The sequence below is a fragment of the Drosophila mauritiana genome, chromosome 2R (genome assembly GCF_004382145.1).
Source record: "Drosophila mauritiana strain mau12 chromosome 2R, ASM438214v1, whole genome shotgun sequence".
Taxonomy (NCBI): Eukaryota; Metazoa; Arthropoda; class Insecta; order Diptera; family Drosophilidae; genus Drosophila; species Drosophila mauritiana.
The window spans coordinates 6380692-6408024 of record NC_046668.1 but is presented as its reverse complement, the minus strand read 5'-3'; the positions used below and the strand labels follow the sequence as shown (position 1 = coordinate 6408024).

General features: G+C 43.8%; 1 protein-coding gene across 3 annotated transcripts in view; it reads left to right on the top strand.

Moving 5' to 3' along the window:
- Positions 1–27333, top strand: part of LOC117136038 (diacylglycerol kinase 1) — a 41475-nt gene continuing 14142 nt past the window's right edge. For 2 of the 3 annotated variants that reach the window (XM_033296670.1, XM_033296668.1), the window contains exons 1-10: positions 1–471; positions 4057–4166; positions 14916–14999; positions 16677–16759; positions 21144–21342; positions 21501–21704; positions 22269–22454; positions 24818–24943; positions 25027–25151; positions 26835–26943. In XM_033296670.1, the coding sequence (XP_033152561.1) occupies positions 14921–14999; positions 16677–16759; positions 21144–21342; positions 21501–21704; positions 22269–22454; positions 24818–24943; positions 25027–25151; positions 26835–26943 (1111 nt within the window). In that variant the 5' untranslated portion in view covers positions 1–471; positions 4057–4166; positions 14916–14920. The remainder of the gene's footprint in view (positions 472–4056; positions 4167–14915; positions 15000–16676; positions 16760–21143; positions 21343–21500; positions 21705–22268; positions 22455–24817; positions 24944–25026; positions 25152–26834; positions 26944–27333) is intronic. The other variant, XM_033296669.1, reaches the window with a different exon arrangement.

Here is a 27333-nt window from a genome sequence, read left to right as displayed (position 1 = left end):
TGCCGGCGATCGCATCTGGGAAAAAGAGCTGCAAGCTTCCCGAAAATCAAGAAACGGTCTTGAGTTCATCATCAGGAAATCCCCCGAAACAAAACCATATATTTTTGTAGTAAACATATAAAAATAAACAAAAAAAAAAAAGCGAAAAAACATAACAAACCATAAAAAGCAAAGAAACTACAATATGCTTTATCTGCGCCCCTTCGCGAAGATATAGCGATATCGCAGTTAAACACCTTGTAAATGATTTCAAAGTGAGTGTAAACAGCAACTGTTCAACATTCGCCATGTGCCGGGTTCAAGCGTGAATAAATTACAATTACACGCGTCAAACTGCGCAGCAAAATATGCTAGTGAAAAGTGCCACAACAGCAAAAGGAGCCGCACTTGCCAGGTCCTCGGCTGCAGCATTAATTTGAGGGGAGAGCAGGAAAAGCGAGGACAACCAGGAAAAGCCTATCCAGCGAAAAGGTGAGCCAAAGTGCGTGGGTGTGAGTGCACGTGGGGTGCCCTCAAATTAACCAAAGACTGGAGTGCGAAACCAGCTTCTGGCCCGGAATATGTAAATTTTCAGACACCTTCGGTGTCGGGATGCTCGGAAAATTCATTTCATTTCATCATGAGTCAGAGCGGAAAAGAGCAGCAGTCGGCGGGGAAAGCACTCACTCACTCACCCGCCGAAAATGCCGATGGAAAGCCAGCCGGGCCACTATGATGACATAAAGAACCGGGAGCCCAGTGTGTAAATAAATAATGCCCGATATTGCCTGGCGCGGCAGTCTTAATATTTCGCGATGCCAGTGCATCATGTTAAGCATCCCGAGGTGCAATTACCAAATGTTCCTCCCCCGAACCCACCAAGTACATATACACCACATACAGACGTGTTCGATTATGACCCCGTTGACAGGCAAATGTTTTCCGACACATTTCCGTGAAAATCGCGCGGATGCCAGAGGGATTCCTTTGCAGATGAAAAGTGCTCGCTGGGAAAAAAGTAAACACATGCTCTTCACAAAGTTGCTGCGTTTTCACCTGAAAATGTCAATATAACTTTTTGAGCTCGCAAACTAAATTAACGCCAACAAGGGAGCACGTTTGATTCATTTTTATTTTGTTTTTTATGGATAAAAATGTCTCTGATAATCACTATTTTTAGTTTTATTCATAAGAGTATTAAGCCAGATAATTCTTTGTTTTTGTTCTGAATTTTTATGCTTGTAAATAATGTAAGAAACATGCATAACTTATTTTATGGAGTCATTTTTATTTTGCTTGCTGTAAAAGTTACTAATTCTATTTTACATTTGCAAAAATATTTACTCAGCAATTAAAAATGCTGTTTGATTATATCTCTTTGTATACAACAATTATCGAGCAGCGGTCATAATTCGCGTGACGCTGAATTTTCAATTTGATTTCCCCTTTCATTAGCTTTTCACTGCTGGAAGGAAAAACGGTTTTCCGATTAACGGCGCCCCGCGAAATTCGTAGAAATTTTGATTGCGTATTTTTGGCATTGTGCAAAAAGGGGCAGATGCCCATTGCCGGTTGGATTAATGTTTGCTTCACTCCGCGCTCGAATTCGTTTTTATTTCGTCCCAAGCAGATTCGATTTATTTTAGTTTATGGACCAGTTTAGCCATTTCATCTGGCTGGATGGTTGATGTTCTCACATTTAAGTAGACGTTTACCGGGAAAAGTGAAGTGACGAATTCGTATAAAAACCCTCATATCCACGCGAACCATCAGAACGTTAGTCGATTTCCATAATTAAAAGTGTCAAGCAATTTGCTTAACGTCCGGGAAAAAGGCAGCAGCAGCATCACACGGGTAACACCGACCAACAGCCGTGACGTGGAAAAGGGAGCAGACAGTTGCCAGCAGGCTGGCGGGCGACCTGTCCTGCAATTTGCTCCTGATTCAATTATTTCGCCCATTCACATCTGCCCCTTGCTACTCACCTGTCGCCGCTGCCACGTGCATAATTCGATTTTGCCGCACAAAGTAAGCAAATTGGGTGGGGGGAGCAAGTGCATCAGACACCAGGGCGTATGCTCGATAATGTTCTCTAGCAACCAACTGGACTCCTGCAGCCGAAGACAATTTGTACTTCTACTGCTACTTAGCTGCTGTTTTTATCTGCACCCCTGTCCGTTGTCGCTCTAATTTGCGATAAACTGACACAAGATTGCAGCTACTTTATTCAAATTATGTGATAAGCCAGCCGAGCAAACAAAATGGCAAATGAAAGCACGAAGCTCGCAGCAGAAATGTGACACAGCACCCAAGTATCCCAAAAATCCGAGAGCCCACACCCAGTCCGCTTTTTTCTTTTTTTTTGTTCATTATTTACTTTTTGTTGTGTGTGCTGCACACGCAAATCAGTGAGGCAAGCGTTTTGCCCCGGGGCGTGGCGCCCTCCCACTGAAGTTTCGCCCGTTTTCCCCCCAGTTTTCCAGCCCGCGGTTAGATGCGCGATACGCAAGAAAGATACGCAGCCCAACTCATAACACTAGGCAACAAAGTTCGGCGTAACAATGGCTTGGCAGACAATGAGGAATTACTTTTGCAATTTGTTCTAAAGCCAAGTTCAGACAAACAAATTATAGGGGAGGCAAGAGATGGCCTTGAATTTCCATTGCAAATATATACGTATATATAGTTAAATATATTCTCTCGTCTTTCACAAAAAGTCAAGGTCGTCGAACATTTTGCTGCCATCTATTGTGGACATTTCTATTTAAAAATCACTGTCATTTCTCACAAAAAGCATAGCCTGTTTTTAGTTCTTATATTAATATTGAACGAAAATCCTGCTGGCCAGTGTAACGAAAAAGAGCCATTCGTGGTGCTCTGTAAATTTCATTCATGTCAGTTTTTTGTTTGCCCAGCGCTGATTAGAGGAGCAACGCAAACGATTCGTTGACTGATAATTTGCCAAATACTACAAATACAGATATGGCAATGACTACTAACGAGCATTTAATGGTAGCAACTTATCGCCACGCAAAGTGCGGCTAATCGAAGTTTGGCTACACTATTGAACATTACGCATACGCCCCGTTTGCCGTGCCTCGCTAATGAACTTCGCTCGAACTTGATTAAAACCCCATTTCCCACTTGCACCAGCTCTTTGGGGCTTCGAGCCGAAATAATTTCCATTTCACACATTGAACAACGCCGAAATAATTTCAGCAACAAACTTTGTTGTCAAAGTTTTGCACTATTCACAGTATTTAACATGTGTTCCACGCCAAGGGATGTAGCTCTGTAGTTACAGTTGCGGATGAGATAATAGCACTAGTCACTGGAAATATTTATTAGTTTTATAGTTACAATTTTATTTAGAATTTATATGCTCTTGTAAGTTAAAAGAAGTTAATCAATTTTATATATTTCAAGTTTGTTACTATTTTTTGAGCCCATGCTGTACCTTCTTGAATCTATCCCATGTGTTTCCTATGTACATACAGAGGTGGTCAAAAGTATTTACACAACGAGCTTTTTTTTCAATTAGTTGACAATTGAAAAAAAAGCTCGTTGTGTAAATACTTTTGACCACCTCTGTATATAATTTGGCATTGTTTGCGGCGCTGCAAAGGAGAAAAGTTTGCTTGCATCGTGCAGACGACTCCATTAGAATGAAAAATGCGCTCAGACGACCGAAACTTGCACATTGCTGGGATATTAAGATGAATTTATTGCGGGGCAAATTCTGAAACTCGCAGAGAAACTTCAAGGACGCAACCACCACCGGCACAGGACTTGGCCAAGAAAGTACTGTGTGCCACTTTTTGTTGGCCAAGTTGGTTGCCTTGATTGAAAGCCAAAGCAAGCCCGTTGAATTAGTTATTAAATTAATAATAATACAAACAAACAAACAGACGTAAAACACCAGTCTTCCAGTCTAATTTTGCTCACCAAAGCGATTGAGTACGAACAACAATATTTGCGGCACAAACACGGGTGGGTTTGTTTAGCCTTATCTGGATGTTTGCGCCAAAGATTTCCTCGCAACTTCCGCTGACTTTGCGTGCGCTAATTTCTTTGCAGGATGCACTAAGCCCGCGGCGGAGCCCACCCATCTCCCGTCTCTTTCCGGCACGCTCCCCTGTCGCCGTCCCTTTCTATTGGAGAACCAGCGCGGAAGAAGCAGCACAGAGGTATGTAAACACGTATAAATAGTCAAATAATTCGCTTCTTCGGGCTCATCAAAATGTGAACAGTCCCCCCATCATTCTAGTATCTTGTATCTGTGCACAGGGAAAAAAGTTAGATTGAAGTTGTACGGCTTGTGGTATGCACATCTCATACTTTCTGAGTTGGATTTCCCAACTACTGGGGTTGGAGTTTATCAAGCTATTCTATGTCATGCAAAGGTAAACTCCCATGAGTTGTTTTTTCAGCGTATCCGTATCTGTATCTAAATATGTATCTGTATCTGTCTGGGACATGGCTGTTAACCCTTGTTTGGCCCTGTTTGCCGCCGGCCCCAAAAGGTTATGCCAAATACAAATTATTTGAGCGCGTGTTCAACAGAATGCTGAATAAATAAGAGTGCGGCCTGTTTGCGCTGCCATAAAATGCAAAAGACGCCCGTCGAGAGGCGTGTAAATAATTTAATTTCATTTTGTTGCCACTGCCATCAACTATCAGCATAATGATGAATGCGTGTTTTGTGGAGCTACTTTTACGGCGCATAAAACACTAATAGAAAGCCATTACAAAAAGGCGATAAAAGCTGCACAAATTATGGTCGTAAAACAATTTATCAAAATAGGTGACATTAACTACCCCGCGCACACAGTCATCACATCGCATCGCATCACATCATGTCAATCATCGCAGGACATGCTCATTAGGCGTGGCCCGCCAATAATCCATTTTTAGTGCAATAATTATCCGACCCTTGGCATATTGGAAAACGGAAACAGAAATAGAAATACAAGTAGAAAAGGGATAGGCATGGGAATGGGAATGGAAATAGCAGCGGAAAAGACACGACGGCCATTGTTGGAGCCCAAGAGCTCCGGATGTTAATGAGATGCAAATAAGGCTCATGTGCGAAAGCGATTTGACCGACTTGGCATTTGCCTTTCACCATTCACCATTTACCATTTGCCATTTGCCATCCACCATTTACCATTTGCATATGTCCCCGATGCGGATATGCGACAATGCGAATAAGGACTCGGACAGGACCTTTGGCATACGAGTGTTTGGGTATTTGCGCATTACGGCCACAAATACAGCGGCATTGGCGAACGCAAAGTGACGGCAATATGTGATAATGGCGTCTGACAGCCCCGTCAAGAATGTGCGCGTGTGTGAGTGTGCAAAGTGCGTGTGCGTGTGTGTGTGTGTGTGGGTGCCTGGTTCTTCGGAAGGAAAAGTGCTGTTGCTGCCGCGCAAATGGGCGGCTCACAAGGACGCTTCTAATCCAAAGTCCGTTGCGGGATGTGCCATTCAGGGGTAACGTGCTGTGAAGAATCGTCCTGGAAAGTGTGAGTGTGTGCGTGCGCAGAGATGGACACCAAATGTGCTGGTCCTACGAAGTTGAGAAAAATGAGTGTGCAATAGCTTCTTATGACTAAAGTATGACTTTCCCCTTTTATATATTTCATTCCGATTATCATTGCAAGTTTACGAGTAAGTAAAAAAACCCTATTTGATAATAATTTGTATCATTTTTACATATGTATAAAACGAAACCTAACTCTCATGTGGCATACAACTGAGGGCGTTAAGCTTGACATTTTGTCTTTTAACTGAAATATTCGTTGGCAAGCCTGAAAATTCGTCTTTATTTTTGCGCGAGGGATGTTAACTTCTTTCCTTGATGGGACGACAGATATCGGTTCGCATTTGGCCTGTCGCAACTGCCAGTCAAAGTTGCCTCCGCCTTTGCATTTGCTCGTCGGCTGAGTGGCCTTTGTCTTTGTATTTGCTGCCGCAACGCGTGGCAGCCCAATTAAGCGACAAATGCCTTCAATATTTTGTCATGTCTTTGATTTATTCGACTTTCGAGTGATCGAAATGCGTTACATGTGTCAGGCATTCCATCTCCATGATGCTGGCCAACTGTGTTGTCAGTGGCAACCCGAGCATAATCCCAGCCTACTTCTGAGAGTTCCGAGAGTATCTCATGCTGATGACTTTGGTGACGATGACGTACGACTGCATTCAGTGCATTGTGCAATCGCCTAATTGACACACATGAATGATGACTGAATATGCCTGGACGGGTATTTTTTCAGCTTGCCAAATGTTGAGGTGAAGCACAATCAATTTTTCATCTATCTCTGGCTCTGGCTCTGACCAAAACAAATACTCACACACTCACTAGCCGCTGAATGTCAATAAACCGCACGGATACCGCACACACACTCGCGCACCAGGAGTATCTGTGAGTTAAACAATAACAGGGCAGAGACAAATCCGTTACTCGCAACGCCGTCGACGTCAACATTTCAATGGCCATTTTCGCAGCGGTCGAAAGGGGCTCTGACGTCAGAGGGCAATCGGGTGGTGAGTGCTACGCGCTGTGCGCTGCACTGAGAAAACAAACAGGTATGGAACACCACACAAGTGATTTATGTGCTCATGGCTTAGTTATATCATCCTACACTCTTGTCATTCACTTCAGGTTCGCTCAGGGTTTTTCAAGCTCAAAGATACTATATTAAGTGTCGTTTGACTTAAAGATACATTGCACACTAAACACTAATACTGTTTCCAACTCCTTATATCATTTGGTTTTTAATTTGTAAACATTTAATTGGATGATTTTATATCAGGATGTATGTATATCGATACATATCTATTAGATAGATACTAACAGATACATATCTCTGATAAATGTAGATATCTAACACAGTTGCAAATGCCATTGGCACTCTGTTCAATTCAATTGTTTAATTAAAAATCCTTTTAAACGTATATAATTTTATTTATTTTTGTTTTAATTGCATTTCTCTCACTGTATTCACTTGGTTACGAGATACCACACAGATTTATTCTCTCTATACATGTGCGCTTGTAATCTGGGGCAGCCAAAAAGCGTTTGATATTTTAGGTTGTGTGTTGTAAGTGCGGACATTGCTGCAGGCCAAAGCGAATCCGACTCCGGATCCGAATCCGAATCCGCATCGATTTGGCCACTGGCCCAGGAAGTGCTGCTATTTCCAATCTGTCACGCTGACCAGAGGGGCGTGGCCCGGCTTAAATATCCCCCAAAAATAGCGCAAAAAAAGTAAGAAAAAGGAGAGGAAATCCAGCAAAATTCCGCTTAAAGAAGGTCCAAGCTCAGGCACTTGACTTTCCGCTGCTTGCGCGGGAAAAGAATTTTCCACTTTAGTTCATCAAATATTTAACCGCAGGGGAAATGAGGAGCCGTGGCATCCGTGTAAACATCCACGAGTTCGGGAAGCGGCTAAAACCGCAAGCAAAACAAACTCAAACAAGGCGAGCAAATCTGGAAATCTTTCTAATTGTGCCAATTCAATCAAATCGCCTTTCCCTCCATCGCGATCCGGTGCGATTTCCGTGTTCCGTTGGATTCGGCTTGATTATTTGAGCACTAGTGCTGATCGAATTTGAAATCAATCAATACTAGATAGATATCTAATAGATAGACAGATAGAATAGAATACTGATTGTAAATACTTAATTTCCAATTGAAAGGAATATCTTTCAGCTTTCCTACTCGAGAATGAAGTGCATAGGAATCCAATGAGAAAACTGTCATCTCTGTGGGTCAGCTGGCTAATGGTTGCCACCTTGGTTGGAAGCGGCTACTTGGCTAGTTGGCCAACTAGTTGGCCAGGTGCTGCAAATGTGTAAGGTCGGCCATAAGATCACGGCGTATTTTTATATGCGCCGAAAGACGCGGCGTCCCTCCATTCGGGCATCGATTTGTTTGTTTGGCTGTCTATTTTTATAGATCGCCGGCATGCACGGCCAGCCAGCTCCTCCAGCACGCTTCTGTTTATCGAAGACAAAACAGTTTTTATTGTTCAAGAAATTAAACTCGCCGGCGGCACATGAACATGAACATGAAGACGAAGATGAACACACCTCCCAATACAACGTGCCCCGCGGGGCAAGATGGGAAATGGGGCAGGCGAGGTGTGGCGTCATCAATTTCCATTGAAGGCTGTCCGGCCGTCGATCAAAGTGAAAAGTCAGAGGGCGAGCTCGCCGGAGGGAGAACTCTCGAGCAGCCCGGACGGAAATGTATTTTAGCACATTGCGGAACACTGGGCAGAATCTGGCCAAATCGACGAGGAACTCAATTAATTATGGGCTTGCTTCCTAGTTAACATCAAGTCAATGTAAACAGATAGGATAATCGCCAAGTATAAGAAATATTTATTTATTTAGATTATTATATAGGAAAACTTTGCTGTTCTCTAGTACTTAGTGCAGTGCTTTTCTAACTTCTAGCCCTAGCATTTTCTCCCACTGTACAGGATGACGAGGCGGAATGGCACGGGAATCGGGTGGCGAATGGGTTAAAGCGGGCGTGGCGCAGGTCGTTCGGTTAGGGTGCCTACTTTTATGGTTTTGGGCCAGGCTTTGCTGGGAATTTTCGCCGGCTTCCTTTTGGCCCGTGGCTGCCGCATCCTGCGCTGCTCCTAGCGGAATACTTTGCTGTCGGAGTTATTTTTGGCATAAAACATGTTCGAGCATTAATTACGCATTCACGGCACGTACTTGTCGGTCTTTTGGCGTAAATAAAATTAAAAGTTGCCCGAACACCCAGCTCCCTTTCGCTGGCAATAAAACAAAGTAACATCAACTGTTTAGCTGGCCAATTAACAGCAATTAAATCGCGCAGAAGTACAAAGAACGAAATGTCTGCATCACTCGGCTCTCCAGTTTGAAGTGAGATGGGTGAGCTGGGTGGGGGAAAAACGGAAAACCATTTTTCATGACCACGCTGCTGGAAAACTGAACGCAAACAAAGGGCAATGGGGCGAGGCGATACCCTGTAGATCAACGTCAGTTGGTGAGGGTAGCACCAGCTGAAATTTAGGTACTTTGGATTCCATCCATATATCCTCTTCGAAATCCATTCAACTCGCCGAATCTATTACCAATTTCTGTAGCCATTATTTATTTTGCTAGCCAACAATATTTCCGTGCGGATGGATGCTTCTAATGCCATTTTCCGCGGGCTATTGACATTTTTTATCGCTCGAGTGCTGGTCGCAAGCTTAGAGCCAAATCCACGCGCGAATCTCATTTATATTTAATTTTTTTTTTTCATTCGCAACCGCTCCGGCGTCATACTTTGTGCACTTGATCCTCGTAAAAACAGGACGTGACATTACAAGCCGCGCTGACAATGGGTTCGCTACTAGGACGTCGAGTGGAAACTGCATGGCATCGGATGCAGACAATAAATTTGATTCAATTGCTGTCACAAAAGCGAAGAGCGCTGTGTGTATTGAGTCCCAGTCCCGTGTCCTCCAGAAACAGTTGTCATCTTCCTTTGTTGCCAGCGCCTCCAGTCTCGCGGCTGATTGTGCCTGGCCAGCGTTTGATAAAGGAGCTGCAGCCGTGGCCAAAGCAGGCGAACTATGGAACTATAGAGTCGCGCCGGCAAATACAGCCGTTCTCAACCGAAGCGAAGCGAAACAACAATGACAGCGCGCTTTTCGCTTTCTCCGTCGCTTTCTCCGCCCTGTGATTACCCGACCCCCGCTTCCGGTCCCCCCCACCCTTCTCAAGTTGACAAGCGGAAGTGTGGAAGAAAGGCAAAAAGGACGCGACCAGACGCCATGATTAAAGCGCGCTTCCTGGGAGATTAGGAAAATGCGTTGAATTGAATCTGACATGGACTCAAACGTATTAGTTTTGAATACAAGTTTTATATGATTCCATTGCTCCCAAAGGTTATCCTTGTGATAATGATTAAGGACATGAGTTAAGTTCTTTCTTCTGAAAGAACTTAATGTACCATACTTGTTTTTATTTCAGTGTGAGTAGTTTAACTTTAAACAAAAAAGGTACAATTCTTTGAAATACGGTCAGCCATTTTTCTATACTTTTCAAATACATTTAAGCTTTCAAATTCATTATTTAATTTAATGTTTTATTGCTTTTGGAGATACTTGCTTTAGAATGAATTGTTCATACTATGAACTTCATAGCTCACTTATACATTCACAGAGAATACGTATAAGTTCGAATATTTTCGAGCGTCATGTATAGGAGAGTTTTAAACATTTTATTCATTTTCTATATTTTTTTTATCAAAAAATAACTTAAAATTTATGTTAAATACCCGTTTGAAAACCTATGTACATACTTCTTACTAAGATTCCGTTTGCTTGTTTGTACCTCCATTTGTTTTTAACTTTCCTTGTAATTCTTGGTAGGGGGAATTCGTAATTTTAAAACCAACCACTCTAATTCAATAAAGTCTAAAAATATAAAAGAGTGAAATATGAATTCCTTGTATTTGCCATGCCGTTTTCTTTCAGTGCAGACATTCGCGACGGCCTCTGTCAAAGTCAGTGGAACACAATTGCATTTTACTCCGCAGCCGCGCCCTGCCATATATATCCAGGCTTTTAATTGCTCCGGGGCTTCCCTTCGAGGTTCCCCTCCCACTGCCCTGCGGTGTTTCCGTGTTTTTATCCCCGTATTTTATTTAGTGCAGCACATGTCCGGTCCGCCGGCAGTTCGACTCCGCGGGCATGGTGGTGTGTGGCATTTGCTGGCGGGGTCGGGGATACACGGAAAAAAAACTCTCCTTCGCAGGAAGGACATAAATGAATGCTCCTCCTCCTCCATTGCAATGGTTGTATGAATAAAAGCTAGTATGTTGCAATTGTTTCCCTTTTCGTGCACTTTTTACACTGACCCTCGACCCGCGGCTGTGTCCACATGGCAGCTTACGACGAAGCCCTAGGGCTTGGCGAGCGGGCATGCCGCACGTCGGCCACATGCCACATTGGGTGCCACATGCAACATGCATGTAAGCCCCGCAGCTCCGTTCGCACATTCCCCGAAAAGTATGCTAACACTTTTGTTTAGAGCGTAAATTTCCGGGATTAAGAGCGGATTTTCCGATTGGCAACAGCTCGATGATTCGAAATCTAAACTATTAAACTTAGTGACAAATAAATTGGCAAGAAGTGTTGTCAGAACAGGGTAACAGAACTAAAAGAATGAATTAAAGGCACAAATAACTAAAGCAGTTTACTAAGATACAGGGTGGTTTATGCAACCAACTCAAACTTATTGAACTAAATACATAAAACGTATCTTTGATATCTAGTTAGTTTTACCTCGGCTTGTCCCAAAATGTGCGGCATAAGTTCACGGTTCAGGATCCAGGATGCAGGATCCAGGACTCCCATTGCTGGAGGCTGCTGTGCACTCAGCTAAAATAAAAACAGAGCCGAGTGAGTTGTGTGCCCTGGTTATATTGACAATCATGCAGGGTGTTTTTTCGCATTTCGCTGGCTGTTTGTATTATTGTCAGGCGAAAACAATTGGATAGTTACTGCGAGGCAGCCCGCCCACGCATCAGATAAACAATAATGTCAATTTCATAAAAGCAAACTCTGGTTGCCATTCAAATTCGGCGGGATAAACATTTTCCGCGCTCTGAAGCCCTGAATGCCAAAGGGATTGAATATATTCGAATTTATGCATGGCCTGCCCGTGCTGATGGATTTATTTCTGCCGATCAAATCAGCCACGTTAATTAAAGCAGTGTAGTCCGTCTCGTCCTTTTTTTTGGTTTTTTGGGAGTCCTGTTTGCACACGGACGTGTATCGTATGCGTATGCATTTAAGAGTTAAATTAAGTCTGAAAATGTCGAGCTCTGGTCCAGCGAGGCGTCTAAATAAATTATGTATGGCTGACATCAATTGATTTGCAATTATTTATTCAATGCCCACTTGTATGCACGTGTGCGGCAGAAGAAGAGAAGACTCCTCAATCATTCATGGCGAAAATATCTCCCAATTGGCGATTCATCAAAGGAGTGAAATTTAATTGTCAGGAGCTGCAAGCAATTTGCAAATTTATGATTGGTAATTGTCCAAGGAACTATTTCAATACCAAATTAAATCCCCTTATTTAATTCAACAATTTTCGAACACATACATATTACTTAATATTAATGTATTAAATCCTTGCTAAACTAACATCCGCTTCTCTTTTGTAGCAAACATAAAAACACTACCATTTATGGATTATGGTTTCGCGCTTTTATTAAACGATTAATGATTATTTGTTTGCCTGATTATAGCCATTAAATCATATTTATGCGGCATTTGCGTGATATGAAAACAAAACACTTTCCCGCTATGAATAAAAACCTGTACATGTGGAGTGTTTTTCTTTTTTGCAAGTAAATCTTGTTTTACTAATTAAAATTCAAAGGCGAGCCAAGCTGGGTGGGCCCACACCCACCCACTTTTGAATATACGAAATGGGTATTGATGTGCTGGAAAAAATGATTTTGGGTCCGCGTTCAGAGTGCGTTGGCCATTAAACAGGGCCACAAGCTAAAGGCCATAAAAAACGCAATATGCTGCTGTTTTATTTGATTCACTTTTATTATTGCCCTGCCCAAATGCCCAAAGATAGAGGACGCTGGACCAAAGAAGTCTAATGATTTGGCGGTCCAATTTGAAGCGCAAAAATGGCTCTGTGTCCGACATTTATGTGCTAGATTTTATGGCAATTTTGTTTCGGCTAAAACAATCAGAGGACCAACCAACATGCACATAAACATCTATGCGCTGAATCCGAATCCGAGCAGACGCATAATCTAATAATATTTTATGTGGATAGCATAAAAAGCACGACACTTGGCAGTCCGTTGAACTCCACAGATGTCCTTTCTTTTTGTGTACCCCAATGTCAAAGGGCGGCAGGATGACTAACAAAGACTGAGAAATCCGAAATCCGAAATCCAGGCCAATTTATTGAAGTTTTTCACTCTGGCCAAGCGGCCATTACGCGCAGAAAGCAGTCAAATGTCCAGCTAACCAGATAGCCAGATATCTAGATATATTCGGTTTATCCAACATTTTGGATTTCATGATGATGCCTGGAGAGAACATGGCGCAATTAGCATTCAGATTGCGCATACGCCGTGTAAGCTGCACTATTTATTTGCGCGCTTCATTTGCATTTTCATTAGTTTATACGTATTACTATTAACGCGCTCCGGGCATTAAAGCCAAATGAGCTGCAAATAATGGCAGTATGGGGGCTATATTAAAGTTTTACGAGCAAAAAGGGACGAACTATGCTTGCAGCAAGCGGAAATCATTCATTCATGAAATATCACTCCCCATTTCCCATTTTCCACTTCACCATTTCAGCATTTCACTTGACAAGTGCGCGGCAGTGGATAAAATGATAGCTTGGCAAATCAGTTGATTATGGCCATCTAAATATAAACTCGGCAAGACAAAAGCTTTGGAGAAGATTTGTGAAATGAATAAATAAAAACGCTAAATGGCCAGAGAGTAAAAATAAACGCCGAGCGAATTGGGAACGCAGAAAAGCCAAGCACATACATATATATATCAAATACGATTCCCCCCTCTAATTTATAAGATATATGTGTATATTTATATGGTGTGCATACATATATGTCCCTCTGCCTGTTTGTCTGTTTGTTTGTTTGTGACTGACACATACCTTTGCCTCTGCATGTGTGTGTGTGTGCGCGTAGGCGTTTTATTCCCGCGTGTGTGTGTGTGTGTGACGTCACAACTGTGACAGAGATACCGCAGGGAAATTATGCCATTGATTAGCCAGCGGTTCGTGATTACGTCCATCCTAACGGCAACGATGACGACGCCGATGATTATGATGATGATGATGATTATGATGATGATGATGATGATGATGATGATGATGATGATGATGATGATGATGATGATGATGATTATGATGATGATGATGATGCCAGAGTAATGACGTGTCAAACGGCTGGCGACACACCCATGCACACACGCACACTCGCACACTTGCAAAGGGGCTGACATATGGCAGTGAACTAAATTGGCTAATGGCCTTTCGCGCCCATTCCATTGGCCAGTTTAGAAAGTGGTACATTTGCCGGACATTCGAGGCACTAAGACCCGTGGGAAAAATTCCATTTCACTACGCACAAATTTTGGAAATTTAAATGTTATGCCTAACTTGGAATATAAAACTATATTTCATAACTTCAAAACATTCGAAATGCAAACACAAACACAATAATTCAAGATGATATATGGCCTCATTTGAAAAATGGCTAATGAAACATATGGAATCGCATTTAAATTCAAATTGAACTTTAAAATGGCATTACGATGCCACAAATGATTGCTTTAAGAGCTCTATCTACGCACGTTTAATAAAAGTCATAATTGCCGTACTAAAGTGGAAAGAACTTCATATCATCATAATCTTTTTTATGTTTATTCAACATTAAATCGGTTTGTGCTTTATTATTTGGCTTTCTCTTCTATTTCGGTGGGCTTCTGCGAGTGTTCCTTCTGCTGTTTTGGACAGGCATCACAGGACCTATTCGCATTCGCCCACTTGAAAAGTCTGAAAATATCCAGGATACACGAGTGTGTGGAAGGGGGTGGGGGTGTGTGTGTGTGAGCACGGGGCGGGTGGGTGAGATAACATTTTAAAGCAATTTAGTTTTCATCGCACACATTCAGCAGAAAGTATTGATTGCCAATGCCACAAACACGTACGCAGGACCCACGTATTTGCGTGGCAATGTGTGCGTTTTGTCGATAGTTTGGCACTTACAATGCGAACTGGCAATGCAAATGCCATAAATTATGCAATCGCCCCTCGCCAAGCGATTGCCCCGCATTATGATGGAAATTACAATTTGTCACCATTTGTTATGTATTGCTTACTTTCAGGCAAAATGAATATTGGCATCGCAGCACCGAAATGGGATAAATTGTCGCCGCGCGAGTTTTTGCAGCTGCAGGAGTTGGCCTCATGTAAGTGGAAAGCAGTTAATCAAAACGCACTAATCAAAAACACACATCTACACTGCAAGTCATGGCAATCAGACAGGCTTTTCTTTTGCCATTTACCACTTTTGACAGTTTGACTAATTTGCAGACTGCAGCTTTCATTCATTATCCCATAAAAACCCTTATCTTTATCAATTTGTTAGATAATAATAGAACGTATGTAATGGAGTTAACTAAGAGAGCACATCCAATCCATCCGAATCGATTAAGATGGTTCATATAACCTGCAGATTGCAGATTAACAGATGGTAGATACACCTCACAATTGCAGATACATTTACTTTTTCGCTTGGCTGGGACTTTTGCAACTCCAGCAAATTTCCTCGACAGTCGGCGCTTAAGAAGGGGCAACTTAAAGCGAGCGATACCGAGCAGCATCCTTTCCACACACATCTGCTCCACATCGCCTTCAGTTATGTCTGACACTGTTTGCATTCCTTGCTGCAGCAGCAAAGCTGTTTGACATGGCAAAGTAGTTTACCTTTGGGTGAGCACTTCGCTTCACTTCATCTCGCCGGCTGCCCGGCGGAGGGAATTACTGGGAACGGCAAATGGGAATGTTGAGCTTATAGATTATGGGATGTTACACGGAGCACACACACACAGTGCGTCAGGATGCTGAACTTGGAGCACTTTCCAGCTCCACTTGGATGAGGGAAGAGGGCCGCGTTTCAGCCGGAACAGCTGGCAGCGCAATGATCCCCTTGAAATCAGAGGAGCTCAGACAGGCAAAAATATTACTTTGTAATAATGCCACACACTTGAAAAGGTAGCTCTGCAATAGGAACCCCTTTGTTATCTTAATAATATATCCATAGTATATTCTGAGCCATTTTCTAATAAATAGAGTACTTAATAACAATCGAGAACTAAACTAAATCTCAGTTTCAAGTTCCTTTTCATATTCCATAATTGAATTAAGCAGAATCGAAGAGCACCAGCTCTTTTGTAGCAATTTGCGAGGTGTGGAAACCATTAATCCCGCTTGGGAGTAGCTTCGCCTGCAATTCGAGACTGTGGCCATTCGGGAGTCCTGTGTGTGTGTGTGTATCCTGTGCCGCACAGGATATATGTATGTGGGTGCGGCTGCAGGTGCTTATTAGAGTGCGGTTAAATGTTTTTAGTCTGCGGTGCAGCTCCGCACGAAGCCATCAGAAGTGTCAGTGCCAGATGGTGGTGGGCAGGCACAGAAACGGATACTAAAACTGGAACTGGGACTGCATTCAAGTGCAGACACAACTCTCATTGGTTTAATAAAGCTGTGGACGCAACATTTTGGCCGGAAGACCCCGTGGAGTTAATTCTGAGCTTATACACTTGGAGCATGTCAGCCAGTAGTCCGTCCAAGTCGTTCGGCACGAACCACTCGCCTTCCATTAGTTAATTATCCCACTGCGCTGCAGTTCAGCCACCTGAGTCACCTGGCGAGACACACACACACACACAGCTGTCCACCTGGGCTGGCCCACTTAAGACGTCGATTTAGTTCACCTGGCGCCAGTCGAGCGATTGACGTGTGTCCTGTGTCCCGCACGCAGTCGGTAGCCCGGCTAAACTGAACTTTGCATAATCCCTGGCTTACACCACTCACCTGTGTCCTCTAACTCCTGTCGCTCATCTAACTCCTCTTGCTCCTTGCAGATTCCACCCGAAAGCTGCAGGATGTGCTGCGGGAGTTTAGCTCGCCGAGTGCCGCCAGCACGCCCAAGTGCATTCCGGATGGGGTAAGTGTTGCCAGAATGTCCTGCTCCGCTCCTGCAATTAATTGAAAGCGGACGAGGGTGGAGGGGTGAGGAGTGGAGGGCAGACCCTGCTCAAAGCACAAGTCAAGGGCTTCGTTGCTTCTTACGCTCTAATCCTCCAGCCAGGCGACTGGGGAAGACCGATGAAAGCGATTCAGCAAGCTTAAGGAAACTCACATGTGTGCACTGAGAAAAAAGTATAATAGATTTATAAGATACAAATTAATATGTTCTGAATGAAGTCAAGTAACTTTCTATTCCTATGCTTTTCAATCCAAATCTTCAGGGGGATTCTTACGCCTAGTTAGTTGCTCGAAAACGATTCGATTTTCCGAATGTTTTCCTGGAGTAAAATAGATTTTCCACTAGTATGGTTTGACTGGCAAGGAGCAGGAGCACTCTGAATAGAATTTGGGGCAGGGGAAAGGGCATCCAGGTGGGGCGAAAGATTGGAGGTAAATCTTCTTATACGTACAATAAATCACAGACTTTTCAAGTTTACGCCTGAATGCCAAATTGAAATTGAATCCCAACAGAGACAGAGCAGACACCGAGCTGCCCGGCCAGCACCCTTGTTCCCGAATGAATATCCTGACAAGTTTATACATACTAAATTAATTTGAAACTGCCTGCATCGCCATCAATTCGGTTAGAGCAGCAGCCAGTAGCCAGTGGAGCAGGAGCCACTGGAGCTGCATAAATTGTAACTCTCTCTCTCTCTCATTGGGGACAAGCGGATCCAGCTACCCGGATCACCAAGGGGTTACCAGGAAGCCAAGGAGTCCAGGAGCGGAGGACGTGCAGTTTGCACAGTAATATACATTTTTAATTTGGGAATTTGGAATCGTTCGAGCCAGTAGCATACAGAGGTGGTCAAAAGTATTTACACAACGAGCTTTTTTTTCAATTAGTTGACAATTGAAAAAAAAGCTCGTTGTGTAAATACTTTTGACCACCTCTGTATATGCAAACGAAACCATTCTCGATTCTCCCTTTGTTTTCCGGTCTATCATTTGTTTTGCCAGCGTAACGAAATGGAAAAAGTATAATTAAGTTTCCGTCACTCTGGCTCACCTCCTGCTCCCGCTGCTCCTACTCCTGCCCCTCCTCCTGGCTCCTCCTTCCACATGGCACTGGACTCGTGCGCGAGTGAATGATTTCATCGGAATTCACTTTGATATCGAACACTCTGGCGGGGATGTTCGTGTACTCCTGGCGCACTCGCTCTTTCCGAACAAAAGTAATGTCCGTAAATATTTCAGTTAGCGAAATGAATTGAGATGCCACGAGTTGTGCCGCGAGCTGCCTGGCAACAATTTCCTATTCCCAATAAGCAGCTTACACACTTTAACTTTGCTCCGCCTTTAACTTTCACCCAAGGATCGGCTTGTAGCCCAGTAGCTTTAATTAGGTTCATTAGTTGCCGCTTGTCCTCAGGTGGCAATGAAAAATGATATGATTCCAGCAATTGGTCACTGGGTGTGAAAAAACTTAAAAGCAGCAGGACGAGAAATTGAAACAGAGCCCAGATGGTCGTAAATTATGCCCCGAACACTGCGATGCATAATGAATGCAGAGCGCAGATTATGTTCGTCGTGGAGGAGTGATTCGAGTGCCAAATGGCCCGTATGTGCGACGCTAGCCTGTGTGCGTGTGGTGTGTGTGTGTGTGTGATTAGAGGGGCTTAATGAATATCGCGCATACGCACCGAACGCCCGAAATGTGCTTGAATATTTATTCATTAAGCCACGCGCTCACGCATAGCGTCACATAACGCATCCATGGGAATACTCCTACCAGCCCAGATTGAAGCCAGAATTACAGCAGAGGTCGTTGAAATAGTACCAATCATTATGACATTCTTATGAAAATAATAAAGTAATTCAAGACCGAAAAATTACAAGTTTCGCATAAATAATAAACTCCAATATATTACTACAATTAAATATACCTTTAATTGTATAGTTTTCTTTTTAAATCATTTAATTAAATGAATTGCCATATATGGCAATATATGAAATACTAAATAGTTATTAGGAAAACTGTCTTATTATTTCGCCCTTCAATGTTTATAACAAAAAGTTGGAACAGGATCCCTACCACGAAGTGTGGATAAGAGGAACTGGAGGAATCTTCGCACGCGTATCTCCTTGCTCCTTGTTGGCTAAATAAATTTTGCTAACGCAATTCGCGCCATTATTATAGTGCCGCTGTGTGTGTGTGTGTGTGTGTGTGACTCGGTTGTAATTTATGTGTGTGCCTGCGAAAGTGTGCGTATCTGCGTATCTGTGTATCTGTGCCCGGGTTTACAATATGCCGATGTTTCTCCACTTAGGCGTGTCGCAGCCATTTGCTTTCACTGGCTTTAAGCAGTTGGCTCTTGGCACATGGATGCTGGTGTAGTGCCTAGTGCCTAGTATCTACGACGACACGAGCATAAACTTCCATTTGCCTGTATTCGGTTTCATTATGGCAAAGGATCCAGCAGCTAGCAAGTGGTTGGGCACACGGAGAGAAAACAGTACCTATAACATCCTATGTTTAAATCAACTTTTGATTTACAAGTTGAAGAATGATATAACAATCCATAACATGGTTTCCAATTCAAGATAGTTGCTCTATGTAAAGAAATTCTTTCATCTAGTAATACATTTGTTCCGCCCACATAATCTAATCTTATCTGATATAAAGTTTCCTAAGAAAGTTCCAACTTTACAGAAATATGCATATTACTTTGTATGTTTTTTGTATCAACTAAATTTGTTTAGCACTTTGTTCTTCGTGTGAGCCCAAACCTCTTGATGCTCTGGCAGCTCTGGCTCGTTTGCTTTGTTTTATGTTTCGAAATTCAAAACGATGCAAAAGAGCAGCCCAAGGAGCAGCAGCTCGTGAGGAGTCTGATAATAAAGGCAGATATAAATTCGGTAGAATAGATACACTGCCGAGGTCCTGGCAGCCCAGCTCCCGCTGATTATTTCGTTACTTGCGCAATTAATCGCACCCATTCCCCGCGTGCTGTTATCCTTGATTAGCTGTCGTCCTCGAACGGAGGCTGCAACTGGAGCCTCAAACTGGGACTGTAAAATCCGCCAAAGCTGCTGTGTGGAGCCCCGGGACTACATCTATCAGTGTTAGCGGTTGCCGGCGTCTATCAATGTCGCATTGTTGATTCACGAATCGCGCCGCAGCTGTCAATGTGTTGACATTACACGTGGTGTTGACATGTAATTTGCCCCGATTCCCATTCAGCCAGGTTCCATTCCATTCCGCATCCATAAAACTGGGCCAGTACTCGGTTACTCGCCAGCTCGGTGCGAACCCCTTGCCAAATGGCAAATAAAGAGGCGCCAGATCCTTGAGGAACATTCCCCGGCACGTACGAGCCGAATGGTATGGAACCTTTTTCACAGACAGACAGACAGACGGACGGAGCTCGGATTTATGTGGGCATATTGTGCACTGGACAAATGTATATAAAATGGCCCGCCCACTGGAGAATTATGTATTCCATACGCGTAATGCGGCAATTTTAAAGCATAAATCCCAGCCTCACTGATATTTGACCTTCAATTAGGCCGCAAACTCAACAGCTTCCTCGTACATCAGCAGCATCATTTAGTCGCTAGATAAATGTACTTTCGCTTCACTTGGCACGCAGAAAATCATCTCCGAATATGTCACAATATGGCGAGTACTTATTAATCATACGCTCCGTTGTCAGCGTTAATAAAGTCGATGACGGCGTCCGCTCCTCTTTCTTACTTCCCCACTTACCACACCCAGCGACAAGATGAGTTGGCGGCAACTGCAAAATGTTTTTCGCCATAATAACGTCAACATATTATGTTGCATAAGTGGCTCTTCCCCCTCGCACCCCCTCCCTGCCGCAACAAACTCGATACCACTGGCGAAACTTTCCCGGGAAAAAAGGCAGTGGATTGGAGGAGGCATGCAACGACGAGTGTTTTGCACACATTTTAACTTGTCACTCGTGAATGGCCTGTGCTAGATTTATTACACACTCTTGCAGCAAGAGAAATGAGTAATAGATTGGTTTTCCCCACCAAACGCTTTAAGAGCTCTCAATATTATCTAATAAGGGCTTAAACTGCGCGGCTTCTTCATCGCACTACTAGTTGGATCTACTAGGATCCACTTAGTTAAGTTATATTCAATAAGTTGAGAAACAGTGCACACATGCTTGTATAGCTTAGGATAAGTTAGAATGAGTTATTAAGAACTTTTCAAGAGCTTATATCGTAGTTTTCCTTCTAATATTTCGCTTGATTTAAACTGACAAAACAAAAGGAGCCCATAAATCGTTGGCTGGACTCGCTGTATTTATATGTTCCAACTCTTTTCACAGGACATTGATTTCGACGGGTTCCGGCGCTTCCTGGACGCCTTCCTCGACTGCGAGGCGCCGCTGGACCTGGCCAAACATTTGTTTGTGTCCTTCCTCAAGCCGAATGTCACCCAGGCCCAGCTGCATGGCCGGGCACTTAATCAAATGGCCGCCATCAGCAGCACGGCCGCCTGTGCGCCGGTCACGTCGCACACGAAGGGTAAGAGATCGTCCTTGCCACCCACACCACCCATACCACACATAACCATACCCATCCCACCCACTCTCGTGTGCATGTGAATAATCGCTGAACATTTCTTTTTGGCCCACCCCACGCCCACATCGCGCCCCACTCACATCCCGACCGCCTGTAATTAGGCTCCATACCAAACATCAATAGCATTGCCGAGTTGATGCCGCAGTGCAGCGGAGGCGGAGGCGGCATCGGTGGCACGGGGGGCGTGGCCGGGGCCGAGGGACACGCACAAGCCCGCAGCAGCTTTGTGGACAAAATCCATGGCATCACGGATAAATTACACCACTCGCTGGGCGGACATCTATCCCACGATCCCAGCAAGACGGGTGAGTAACAGGGCGAAACTGCCAGCTGCCAGGAGCTGCGATTCAGGATGAGTTTACAGAACAGTGTCCTTTGAATGTATGTGTACGGATTTGATCATTAAAGTGGATTTTGCTTTCATTAAACTACTCTCTGGAAACTCATTTCTCTTTAAAGATATGCAAACAAGGAAGTTAAGTAATCTTCCCAAAATAACTTGTTTCTAATGAACCAAAAATGTTGATACAAAGCACACAAAAATGTTGTAAAAATACATGAATGTTATTAAACAAATAAATCCTTTGTATAAGTCGTGTTCCGTAGTATTGAAAGCCAATCAAGGCTTAATAGTATGACAAACAGATTTACATTTTGCAATAACTCATAGTCATTTTAAATCGATTAAAATTAAAATACAATTCCAATGCTGTCGATAATCAAACATAAAGCTTTCATTTCCGTTTTTAAAGAATTGTGCTTGCACATTTATTTGTTAAGGCCTACAGTTGTGGTTCTTAAATTTCTTTGCTGCCTCTGGGAACCTACGTGATATGTGCTTCTCATTCATCCGACTGTCCACTCAACAGGCAGTGTCCATCCGATGCTCACGGTGACGCCGAGTCCCTTGGCCAGCGGACCCAGCATGTTCCAGGCGAGCAATCCGGCCCGTCGCTCCGTGGACTCCAGTCCCTCGCACTCGGCCACCAACCACTCGCAGATGTCCCGCAACTCCTCGAAGAAGAGCAGCAACTCGGTTAATTGCAAAATTGATGGTGAGCATTAATTAGACATCTACGCCACACAGACCGCCCATCCGAATTACGATGTGCATGCGACTTCCAATTAAGACGCTTATTGTGCAATCATCATGTGATGTGGAATTGGAATTGGAACTGGGATTGGGATTGGTACTGTGACTGGGATTGGGATTGGGATTGGAGGTGCACATCCAGCTGATTGGGCAGCCAACATACGGAGCCGGCGAACAATTCAAATGCAAAAATTAACCGTCTGTGTGCTCCATTTGCTCGGGAAAAACCAACTTTTTTGATTGCTTTCCGAATGGAAAGCAGCATTTGTTACAATAGTTTTGCATAAAAGTGTTTAAATGGGCGGATGTTAAATGCAAAAATGGGTTTTCCTACACTAGCAGGCTTACTTAAGTGTATAAAATGCATGCAAAATTTAAAATTGCCTGCTTTCTAGATGTTTCGAATTGATAGAGTAAATGGTAATGGCACAGGATAGCTGGCTAAGCTGAAAATCCCCGCTTATTTGCCGTTTACTTAGTTAACTTGCTCGCGAACTTGCTAATTAGTGGAGCGAGTGGAAAAAGCAAATATCAACGCGCAAGGAAAACAAGGCAGACATTCGCTAATTCATGAGTTCATAAATTTTGCGAATTGCAGTCGCTAGCAAAGACGAAAAGACTTGGCACCGGAAGTCGGGCGCCCTCTTCCGTTTCCCCCGCGAAAACAACGAAGGGACGGCGCAAAAAACAAAAGCCAAGGGTCGGTCTCTTGTCTCAGAGATCGTGTCGTAAATCAACGCCCAATTAGAAACATTTCTGCATTTCACGAAGTCGCAACTCGTAAAATGCGAGGCCTGCGTTAAATTAACATTTATTGCTTACACACACACACACAGACACGCGCCTCCAGGACACTCACACACTGACGCAGCGCGGCGCACTTGCGGCCTGAAAGTATGCAGCACAATTTTTCGCTTCGCCCGCTTCCCTTTTCGCCTTCATTCATTTCGCTTCGTTTGAAATGTGCACGAGAATGATTAATGAACGTAAATTTCGCTTTTTCCTCGCTTTTTTGCGCCTTTGTCGCTGGCCAGCAGTTTCACGCATTTTGCCAGCAATTGGACGGCATTGTCCTGGAAGTTTAGAGAGTGGGAGTACACAGGCAGAAAAGAGGGGCGAGTTCCTTACCGCATATCCTTTTTACGTAACTGAAACACGCATAACTATGTGTATGTGACTTCAAAAGTGTTTCCTACTTAAACTTATTGAATTTAATGCATTAACATGAGGAATAAATGCACAACAAATTAAACCAGATTGCAGGCGATTTTTCGCTCTGCAGTAATTTGCGGAAAAGGCCCAGCCAGGAGTTTCCCATTAGCATTATATATTAGGTACAACCAGGACGAGGCTTTTGCTCCTGCGAGTGTGCCTGTGTGTGTATGTGTGTTTGAGCGCCTTAAGCGCTAATTGGATTAGTTTTGCTTTGCTTTTTGTATTCCGACTGGCTGTGTGTGTGCGTGAATTAAATTTATTAGTCGGAATGTAGGCTGGCAAATAAGTTGACATTGATCCTGCACACACACACACACACCCTCAGCCTGTTTGCACAACTTCCTGCACTCGTCGCGGATCCGACAGCCTCATTTAGTTGTTAAGAAGTCGGGCAAATATTGGCATTGTTTGCGCGCACATACTACACATACATATATTATAATTTATGGCCAACAAACGATCCGACAGTGGGCAAACATAATTAGCTAGAGTACAATCATCTCCATGTCTTTTTCGGGCCTTTGTCTGTCCGCCTCAGATGGAAACTCTGCATTAACATATAAATTAGCACATCAACGGCACACACACACACACACATAAATGGCCTGTCAAAGTGCTAAGGATGGAAATCATTCATACTCCCGCGCAAACAAAGCGCCTTTCTTCTTTCGCCTTTGAAAACTGCCATACAAATTGGCGCGCCACCCAGGATGCTTTGATTTCAATGCATTATGTAATTGCGCAGCAATCGACTGCCAGCCAGGCAGCTAGGCAAAAAAAGGTGAATAAATTTGTAATTACGGAAAAAAGAAAGTCCGGGGTATCTGGAGCATGGGTTGGGAAAAGTTTTGGGCATTAGAAAACGAACGGAAAACTCGAGTTCATTAAGAGCCATAACAAAACGGTTTTGGCCCGGTCAAATGTCGGCAATTAACATTAAGCATAATGGCTCCTGGCTGCCAGCTGTCGATGGCATTAAGGATAATGAGGGGCGGCGGCCACTCTGTCACTCAATAAATGCACTGCCACTGCACTGGCAGTCCTCCAATCCTCCAATCCTCCAATCAGCCACTCCGCCCACCCACTCATCATCGACCCTTTCATTTGCAGCTGACATTAAGCTCCTCGCGCGAAAACTCTCCCACTTCGATCCGCTGACACTCAAGGTCCCGCTGAAGGATGTCGTCTGCTATTTATCACTGCTCGAGGCAGGACGACCGGAGGACAAGCTGGAGTGTAAGTTTCCAGCGGCCACCTTTGCTCCTTTGCGTGCCGCTTAACCTTATCCTTAAACCGGTTATTTATTCATTGCGTTGCAGTCATGTTCCGGCTGTACGACACGGATAGCAACGGAGTCCTGGACACGGCCGAAATGGACGCCATTGTCAACCAGATGATGGCCGTGGCCGAATACCTCGGCTGGGATGTCAGCGAACTGCGTCCGGTGAGTGCCGGCCAAAGTCCGACTTACATTAAAAACTCATTACTGCAATCGATGCACGGAAAATCCACTTAGCTCACTCACTGCACACGGAACATATCATCTGGTCATACCACTGGTCAGTCGCCCGGCGTCCGGTTGTTGGTCACTAGTCCCGTAACCCGTTCGACTACTCATTGACCCAATCCGAACCAAACCAATCCAATAAAACTTTTTCAATTACTTACCAACATTTTCAGCAGGCAACACACAAAGCGCCAAACAAAACACGGCGGAAAGAACACTTGAAATTAATTTTGCCTTTATTGTTTGAGCCTTCCACTCCGGCGATAGTCCCAGCTTAGCTACACTGCGGCAAATTTCTGGCTGTTCATTTCCATAAATAAATATACAGAAAGACTCATTGATGTTAATTACTTGCCACAATATGCGGTTCAATCGAATGTAATAATTTTGTAGCTCAAACCGTTGGCAGTGCTTTCAGATACAAATGAATTGCTGAAATACCTAATTATTCAGAAAACCATTTCCTCGTCCTTTTTCACTGATCTCGAGTGCTATCAGACGGCACAATGAACCCAATTAAAGTGGCTCCTTTTCGTTTTGTGTGCGCCGTGTTTCCATTTCAACCGCGAATTTGTGGAGCTGCCGCAGCGACCACATCGCATAGGCAAGTTAATAGTTTCAGCAGCGGCAAAAAGAACAGCCTTAAACCCGCCTGCCCCCAGAAACCTCGCCACGTTGACAGGCGGAGCAAAGAAAAAAAAAATGTACACAGCAATGAAAGGAATATAAAAAGAAGAAAGAACTGCGACCGCAAATAAAGTCAAAGCGCCACAAAACTCAATTAACAAAATACCCCTGGCTATGGCGGAATGATTCCAGCCGCATTTCCCGTCGTTCCCGTCCGTTGTCCTTTCGCAGGACTTCCTTTCCGCTGCTCGAGATGCGAGGGGCCCGTGTTCCAGTTGCGTTGCCATCACGACGACTTTATGACTGCCGCATACTTTAAATTCTAGGCAGAGCCAGAAAATATTTTAATCAAAATACTTTTAGCCAAGTTGCGCCAAGAAGCCAAGTTCGGGTCAGTCCTTTGCCCCATTATCCTTTCGCTCTCCACTAGCGCGCCACACAATCACACAAATAATCAAAGCACTTAATGAGTTGCATAATTCTGGCATTCGTTTCCGGGCGAATATGAAATTCACCGGGAAAAACAAAAAGGATTCGGAAGTTGAATAAATTTGGGAGTGAATTTCGTCCCTTCCCACCGCTGAATAATTTATAGAACTGAGCAACTCGTATTTCATCGATTTGTTTGGATTTGGAATAATGTGTGCGATAAAAGCCAGAAAGAAGGGAATCAATTGAAGTCTTCAAAGAAGCAAGTTCTTCATCTAGTCATCATATTCATTTAGCTTGAGATACTTTAAAACCTAAGGAGAATCGAGGAAAGTAAGTTGGTAGAGAAGGCCAGGGAAAAATATTTGTACGTTTCTGCAGGAAATGCATTTTCCCAACGAAGCCAGCGTAATAAGTTTACATTCCCCCAACCGAGAGAAGTGCATTCCAAACAGGAAGTTACCTTTCCGCTAAGTTTCATTCCATCTAAGAATCACCCATTTTTCGGATTCACTCCACTCCACTCCACTCACTGCAATCCGCAATCGCTTCTCGTACTTACAGATACTGCAAGAGATGATGGTTGAAATCGACTACGATGCCGATGGCACGGTGTCCTTGGACGAGTGGCAGCGAGGCGGGATGACTACGATTCCACTGCTGGTGCTCCTGGGTGGGTAATTTTCCACTTAGCACGGCGAGAAAATATCACAATCCTGTCTGCAAGTCAAATCGGAAATATCTTTAGTAAGCAACTCAACTTGCAAAAAGTAATATCATATATTTCCAACATTTAAGTTAGTAATCATCAATAGTATTCAGTGATACAGACTCTGCCTCCAGATGATGATGATATGATGGTGATATTTTCTCTCTGTGTGCCTGAGTCCCCCCTTTCCCCTGCTAAGTGCCCCTTTGCCGGCTGAATGCCTTGATCTGTGACTGCTTGGCTGCTGCCGTAATAATCAAGTCATTTGCCCAGGTGCCACAGGGGGGAGCGGAGCGGAGGAGGGGAGGGGAGCTGCTGCAGGCGCCCCTTGATACGCTTATGCAAAGTGACAAC